Source organism: Pinus tabuliformis, chromosome 1_2 (genome assembly GCF_031772625.1).
Source record: "Pinus tabuliformis cultivar Carrire ecotype Pingquan chromosome 1_2, CPIR1, whole genome shotgun sequence".
In the NCBI taxonomy this organism is placed as follows: Eukaryota; Viridiplantae; Streptophyta; class Pinopsida; order Pinales; family Pinaceae; genus Pinus; species Pinus tabuliformis.
The window spans coordinates 1,084,149,674-1,084,157,947 of NC_142298.1; the positions used below are offsets into that span (position 1 = coordinate 1,084,149,674).

The window sequence follows — 8,274 nt, forward strand, 5'->3', positions numbered from 1 at the left end:
TCGGGACACCATGTGTAGTTCATAGTTTGAATCTTGCTTTCAAAACTATTATTGTTGAAGTTGCACAAACAAAAAAATATTTTGATGAAGCAAAAGAAATATATTTTTTTATTATGAAGGACCAACATGTATAAACAATGTGTAGACAATTTCCCAAGCTCCAACTTCTTAAGATTGGAGAAAATAGATATTCATCACACCATGTCTTGATTTGCCTTCTGACACTTGGGTTGCTTTGTCTTTTATGGCAATTTGTCCCAAGTGGAAAACATGGAGATCACCCAACACTGAAAAAAAGCAGTGCACATCGGAACTATCATTCTCGATTAGGCTTGTTGGGGTTAGATTGAGTAGTTTCTTTCCATATTGAAGCCATAGTTGATCTATTACAAACTTTGTGATATAGATAATGCAGATTAAGACAAAGATTGGTTCATATATGCATTTATTTTGGATACGAGAGAATGAGCTACAAGAATAGTAGGGATTGAATTGTCAAAACAACTGCAACAGAATTCAATCATATGACCCAATCAATACAATACTGTGTAGCTACAATGTAACATTGTATGATGAACACTACGATTGCATAATGTTTTACAAATGGAGTGTAAATATTCTTGGATGTCAAACCTCCATGACAAGCTATGTATATGTTTAGTTCTTGGACAAATTGGTTGGACATGCAATAATATCAAACCTGAGAATGAATGCTGGTGTAATTATTTGGATATAGGCCGCTAAGTGAATAGATCCATGTGAAATTCTTGCCATTGTCCTTTCAAATTGACTGTCATAGAGTATATTCTTATTTGTTGCTAGAAATGAAGTTGTCTTCCATATATCAAATGGAACAACATTAGCTAGTCTATAACAAATTGCTAACAAAGAACATCACAACAATGAGCCTAACAACATCTTTATTATCAGAAATTCCAGTTTGATTTTAAAAGCCAGCACATGAGCAGTTTGGTCATATTTTAGCCTTTTCTATCTTTTCCAGTCATAATGATGAGCTCGGAACTTCCAGACTATGTCCATTTGTGGTCCCTTTACTGCTGCCAATAATATCAGCATGTGTGCAAGTGCTAAGTCATTTTTCCTTTGGGACTGTGGACATGTTTCAAAACACTAAGACAGATTTTGCGAGCACATCATCCTCATAATTTCGCACATATTGATTCATGTGTCCAGGATCATGTTACTATAATCCATAAAACCTTGAGTGGAAGAAAATATGCATCAAGACAAACTATCTACATCAAAATGAAAGTTACATGCATCACCATGATCAACCCATAACAAGAAGCATGAGATCACCAAGAATCAAACCATCAAACAAAAGATGGAAACGATGTAGCAGAGCGTTTGTTACCATCATCAACAAACTGTTGTACATCTACATGAACAATATCACTACATTTCAGAAGGAGAAGCATCGCTAGGTTGTACACCTCAAGATTAAGTACCAACAATGATGACCTCATCTAGCAAGGGGAGGCTGGAAGAAACATCCAAAGGAGAGGATGGACTAGATGATGAAGTAATCCCTTTAGTCTCGACTCCCCATAGACTATTCAATAACTACAAAGAATGAACTCGGAGGAGTTTGTATAGGTGGACCAACACAAGATGGAGATGTGGAAAGGTTCACTACAACCAGTTGGGAGTCATCAACAAGCAACCCAACAAGAGAAGAAGAGGCATGTTCCATGGATACATGCTGAGACTCATCACCAGAAAGGAGCTATAGAAGAGATCTTAGCAGTCATCATGAAAAGGCTCATCAAAGATGTAGGGTCATAGAGATGATACCCCTAAAAAATTTCATATTAGCCAACCAAAGTCCTATGAGGAGTCTAATGGACACGAGATATATGATGTCTTTCATGATATAAGTGGGTCCATGCACTTGATCCAAAGAACCTAAAATGTGAGATAAAGGACTTCCAGCCATGCAACCATTAAGTTTCTGACCTTGCATTAAGGAAGAATTATCAGGCTAAAAAATGATGCTAGTCTTTTGTTCCTAATAAATTTCTTATTTCGTCCCAGAAGGCCAACTAAAATATGAATGTAACCTTCTTCTCCTATCCATTTTATGTGCTTTTCTTTCTCCTTGCTTAACCTTAGTAATTCATTAAGAGCATACAACACAATCTGCTCCTCATCAAAATCCAGATTAGGTTTCAATGAAGCTATTGTGACCATTGTATTTCTATCCTTCCACTCTTCTATAGACCTTCGGAGTATGATATTTGGTCTCAACTCTTTACTAATTAGCGCCTGATTAGTCATGGGACAAGTAATGTGCCCCTCTACAAAACATCTTTCAATAGAACTTCTATCAAATGTTTGACAAGAAGAAATCTCAACAGGATCTTCCATTACCTCTCAAGAAATTGGACAATAAAAGGATTGTAAGGGAGGCAAAGAATGACTTCCCAAAGAGAACCTTTTCTCGTAATATACCTTATCCCTCTCTTTGGCAGAAGATGCCACATCTGCACAATGAAGTAATCCAATGATTTGTTCCATTTGCAAAGCCTCTGCTTCATTTTTTTTCTCAATATGGTATCTTCCATATCCCTTCTAAACTCTTTGTATTCTTGTTTCAAAGTCAATGTATCAGTGGAAACTCCCACTACTTTGGCAATCTGCAAAAGTAATTTATTTGTGTAAACACTATCAGTATGCCTTTCTCTAATCCGAGATTCAATTTTATCAACAATTTCCTCTTCTGCCACTACTGCCTTGAACTCGGCATTCTGCATATCCTTACAAAGCTTATCAATTTTTTCTAATAGCCAGTGACACATCCAATGCTGAGAGAGGAAGAAAACTCAGAGCATGTCCAATTTCTTTCGTAATATCTTGCAATTGTTTCACAATATTCCTACGATTGAGAAGAAGATAAAACTTGCTCTTTTGTGAACAAGTATCAATAACATTCTTTGTGGCCTTGAGTACCCTTTCAAAAATCCCAAGAGATTGTCTAATAGTCTGAGTTTCCCTTACATTCTTATTATTAAGCTCTGTTAAAATGGGCCTTATATTTTCCAGATACTTGGAAAGTTCCTTGAGGCTTTGTTGGTCATAAATCACATCTTTTGCAGCATGAATGGTGTCTCTAACTAGCACTAAAACTTTGGTTATCAACTCAGACAGTGGCGCAAGTGCTGCATTACCAATTACTCCATCAGAAGTGACTTGACTAATTACTCCAAGAGAAGACACCATTGTTCATCCAAGGAAAAACAAGAAGAAACTTTTGGAGCTTCTCCTTTCTAGAAATTTGATCAGTGGAGAGCCACATGCAACCTTCTGACCCTTTTACAAAATTTCATTCACTTGAATGATGGCCATTCGATTTGTTGCAAGAAAGCTCCGAGGAGTCTCCTAAACCACGCCCATGTTCTCCAAAATTTCTTCCTTTTGAGAGTTTTGGAACTGAGTGGGATTTGTTCGTGTTGATTCTATTTTGCGGATTATCCAATTATAGAACATAAGCTTATTTTTTAAATCTTGGCAATGATGACCATTATGGATTCGTCTAATTGATTTCTACCTGGGTGGAAGAATTTTTCTCCTGTCTGATTATTTATTGGGTGTCACGATGTTCAAGCCATTCTTGTAAGCACTCCATTTTTTCTCTAAAAATGCTGAGGAGGGTTGGCTACTCCTGATGCACGAATCCATTAAAATAAGGTTGTTTCCAGTTTGTACAACACATTAGTCATCGCAAGAAAATCATTGGTTATCTGACACATGCAATGAACAAATCAACGAGTTATGGAATCTGGCATCCAATCTCATCTTCGGAATGACACTTCTGGTGATTCGGGTCACCATTTTTTTGTGGGGTGTTTGGTGGGTGACAAAAAGACCAGGTGAAATAGAAATGCTTACGTGTTGTTCGTGCACTTTGCAGGACTTCGACCACCAAGCCTGGCCTTGACCATCAATGACACCACCACCTTCTATGGTCAACCCAGATATACCAGAAAATCGGAGCCACATACCACGTTCATTGCTATTCCATGCAGATTGTTGATTGGGTGCAACTATTGTTCCTGTAATCTGCAAGTTATCTATGTCAGCATACTCTACATCTATTGACCATCAATGACACCACCACCTTCTATGGTCAACCCAGATATACCAGAAAATCGGAGCCACATACCGCGTTCATTGCTATTCCATGCAGATTGTTGATTGGGTGCAACTATTGTTCCTGTAATCTGCAAGTAATCTATGTCAGCGTACTTTGCGTCTATTGTCATCACAGGTAGACAACCCGACATCCAACTTTCTTACCTCTACTGAAATATGAGACTTGCAAGGACCAAGAAATGTCACTGGCGTAACTAGAAATTTCTTTCCCGACGGTACTTGGAACACTGCATCGGAAGGTGCCGTGCATGCTGCTTGCCATGCTTCTTGGAATGCCTAAAATAACAAGAAAATAACAATAAACTCCGAGTTAATAACCACAAAAAAAGAAATAATGATAACAATATTAATAATTTAACTGGTTGTAAAAAATTTAATTAGATTACAAAGTATATATAATCTATTTTCCCAAATTTCAGTTAGAGTGAAAGGTATATGAAGGAACACGTATATTTTCTAAATTGGTTGTAAAAAATTTAATTAGATTACAAAGTAATATAATATATCAAGGAACAAGTATGTTTTCTGGACGGTTGGAAGAAAGAAAAACCTATTCCCACTATAAAAATACTACAGTGAGTCGAAGGGCAAGGGCAAGGTATGCTCAGCGCATCAAACTTTGCACGAGTATCAAAAGAATATTGAACATATATAATAATTGATTAAAAGGTAGTCACCGTCCGATCATCGTTTAGACCGCTGCCATGTGCGCCGTAGTCCATGACATTGAAGATCGGTGAAGCGCTGGAATCACTTTTGCTCAGCAGCACCTTTCTATGAGTAGCCCAACTTGAATCCACCATTAACAGGGCCATAAAAGCAACAGCTGAAGCGAATGTAGTCTGCAGATAATTTCTTTGTTAAAAGCGTCTTATCACACACACAGACTGACTGCAGATAATTTCTTTGTTAAAAGCGTCTTATCATTTTTTCACACACGCAGAACTGAAATCATATTGTTTCCAACCTACAGAAGCATAGTGTGGTTTAGTCATTACCAATGATTTAAAAGCCATTGCGAAAATTTTGAAGCCGAACCTTTGTTGCAGCCTACAGGTGATCGAATTCGAAACGTGTTTCATGGCAAGGAGAAGAGCGGGGATTTTATATTGGTCAGAAAAAATAAAGCGGACCAAATCGAGGTAGAAAGAAAAGAAGAAATATAAAGCGGACCAATAAAAAATCCATGAGTTCTGCAGAGTGGGTGCTCTGTTTCCCTCTCAGAACTCACTCTGTTTGTCGAGTATTCTTATGGTCATATCTCTTCTTCTAGATTGTAACCTCTGGATCCATAGGGTTGTGCGTACTGGGGTTTTCCATTGTTTTTCTCTTAAAGATGTCATTGTTAAGAGTCACTTTCATGAGCCATTTTGTCATTGAGCATGCGTTGGAAACATCATTGCAGTCTCTCGCTCTCATTGGGCAAACATCGTCATCATGCCTCTCAGTGGCAGCATGATACCTAATCACCTCTGCTAGCCTCCTGGAAACGGGTCTACCGATCCTCATTCTTTGTCTCAAACCTTTGATTTTATCTGCCCGTGGCCGGGGTGGAATCTACGTGAGCAGATGCATTTGACTCAGTAAATTTTATCTGAGCGGGTTTGATAGAATGAAGGACGAATCCAAGGAAAAACAGGAAGAGATAGATAAACTATACAAGATCTTATCCAAATTTATGGTGATTTCTTCAGTTTAGCCACTGAAAGATGTCTAAATTTCTTAAAGAACTCTGTTTCAATCAAAACATTAACCAAATCGTTTACCTGATTAAAGTATTAAGACACCTGGTTTGCCTGAATTTCGAGCTCCAGATCCTAATTCTTTTCACATTCTCCCAATTTCTCGCCAGAATTCACCCCAAGCAAATTCTCCACAATGGGAAATCACCCGAATTCCATTCGCGATGCTTCCTCGAACTTTCTGAGCCTCGAATTCGGTAATCTTGGGCAGTTCGGAGTCATTTGACTGCAAAAAATACCCAAGGCTCTGAGCTATTTCAAAAAACCCAGATGGCTGATGGAAGGACCTAAATGGCTGAAAAGACTTGCGTTTCACGCTGAAAGGACTCTTTGCAGAAGGGAATCACTACGATTGGAGAAACCAAGAATCAAATATCTTGAATGAATTCAACATACCTGTGATTGCATGGCTACGCCCGCCCTTCTCCTCCTTACCCGATAAACCGTGCAATTGGAGGGAAATAAATGAGGAAAAAAACAATTTTGATTTTTGAAGGACAGAAATCCCACAAAATCTTAAATGAAATGCATCTGTTTTTCAGGTGGAATGAAATTTAAATGAAATGTGTAAGTCTTTTCTTTTGGTTAATAGTTTTATTAATAGTAAAAACCGGTTGGGTCTTTATGTCACCAAACATTAAATGAAATGCATGTGTTTTTCAGGTGGAATGAAATTTAAATGAAATGTGTAAGTCTTTTCTTTTGGTTAATAGGGTTTTATTAATCGTAAAAAAACGGGTTGTGCTTTATGTCACCAAACATTATTTGAGGGGATTTTGATTGATTGATATCAAAAATGTGATTTATGGTGAAATCAAAATAACCTTTGTGTAGTTAAAAAGTGTATCAATGTAGTAATGTTACCGTAATAATTAATTTCAATGAAATGTTTGGTTTAGTAAAGATAAATAATTTTTAGAAATTTTTCATGATGTAGGGAGTCAATTTGGGAAAGGTGATAGCTTGGCTTCCACATGCTTTAGAATATCGATATCTTTTTGTCTATAAAAATTTGGGGTTGAAAAATAACATAGGATCTATAGCTAAGTTTGTTCCAACTTAGCTATATTTTGAACCAAAAATTGTTGTTGACCTCATGGATATGATAGAAATTTTGTGGCTTGTAGGGTAGTCTTGTCATGAAATAAATGGAGGTACTACGTAGGTAGGAAGAATCATTTTGGTGGAACTTGGACATAAAAGGGAAATCTATCTTTGAATAGTTTTAAGAGAAACTACACCTGGTGCACTATGATTGTAAGTACAACACTTTAAAATCTAGGCTAGTGTGTACACACTAACCAAAGGGTGATTAGTCAAACCCACAAAAGTATTATAGGTGCCTCTAGAGAAGTAGGTGTTCTTGTGCTCTCATTGGCTAGGTATGGGCAATGAAGATAGAGTAAGATAAGGATTTAGCCACTAGTATTTCATATGATTTTGATCCCTTTTTCTAGCATCACCCTTCTTAAGGTAGTTGTACAATTAGATTAATTGAGAAGAAAAACGTGAAATTAAGGTATCATTTTATGGATCCTTTTAGTTAAGAATTACCATTGGAAGGAGATACTAAACATATTTTGTGAAGAGTATCTAGTATTGTGGCTAAGATGAGGGTTATGAGTACCTTAAATTTGTATACTACTCCTCATGTATAGTATTTTCTCATGGTTATTCTAGTTATTATCATTTGCAATTACAATACAAAACCAAGGGAATATTGGAGGTCTACCTAGGTATGCTAGTCTTACCATAATAAATTTACATATCTAAAGCCTACATAAAGAAATTTATCTACTTGGAATCATCATAACCCAATATCTAGACAAGGGGAGCTATCATAGATAACAAGCCATACTTAGTAGGTGCAAGTTTGATATGTGCCACCTATAATTGGGTTAACTTGGAAATCCTTAAAAATGGGAAATCTAATTTATTAATTGTATTTAATGAGAAAATACCATGCACTGGAATTTTTTCATTAAGATTCAGTAAGTTATAATTTCAAACTAAAATGGCATAAATGGAAGTAAACCTGAAAGCATATCTTGGTTCATAATCTAAGATCTTTTTCATTGGCTTAATATTGAATGCTTGTAGTAAGCTTGAGTTCAATATAAAACTTCATCATCATTGATAAGGGATTCATCTCCCAAAGGCATAACTCCCTTCCACTTCATCGTTTAATGCAAAGGTTAAAAGGAAGTATATACACTAGCATACACATTACCAATGACATGGAAAATATCGAGGAGGATAAATTGTTTATTAGGATGACTCATCTTACTTATGTTGAAGCTCAAATGGATGTAAATCTTGAGTGAATCCTAGCAACTCATAGAATTCAATAAAACTATTA

The 8,274-nt window shown here is 36.6% G+C and overlaps 1 protein-coding gene across 1 annotated transcript; it reads right to left on the reverse strand.

Annotated features, from left to right (window-relative positions):
- Positions 1–4,112: 4,112 nt before the first annotated feature.
- LOC149209921 (putative polygalacturonase At1g80170) lies at positions 4,113–5,247 on the reverse strand. Its single transcript, XM_089398807.1, has 4 exons — positions 5,172–5,247; positions 4,851–5,015; positions 4,318–4,449; positions 4,113–4,241 (listed from the first exon to the last, which is right to left on the reverse strand). The coding sequence occupies exons 1-4, from the start codon at positions 5,187–5,189 to the stop codon at positions 4,113–4,115; spliced, it is 444 nt and encodes a 147-aa protein (XP_089254933.1). The 5' UTR covers positions 5,190–5,247.
- Between the last annotated feature and the right edge of the window lie 3,027 nt (positions 5,248–8,274).

What these genes read in the sequence shown, in the direction of transcription:
- LOC149209921 (XM_089398807.1), bottom strand. An exon ending in GTCTAAACGATGATCGGACG is followed by an intron (nt 4,450 to 4,850) that starts GTGACTACCTTT and finishes TTGTTATTTTAG; the next exon opens with GCATTCCAAGAAGCATGGCA. An exon ending in AGTCTCATATTTCAGTAGAG is followed by an intron (nt 4,242 to 4,317) that starts GTAAGAAAGTTG and finishes GATTACTTGCAG; the next exon opens with ATTACAGGAACAATAGTTGC.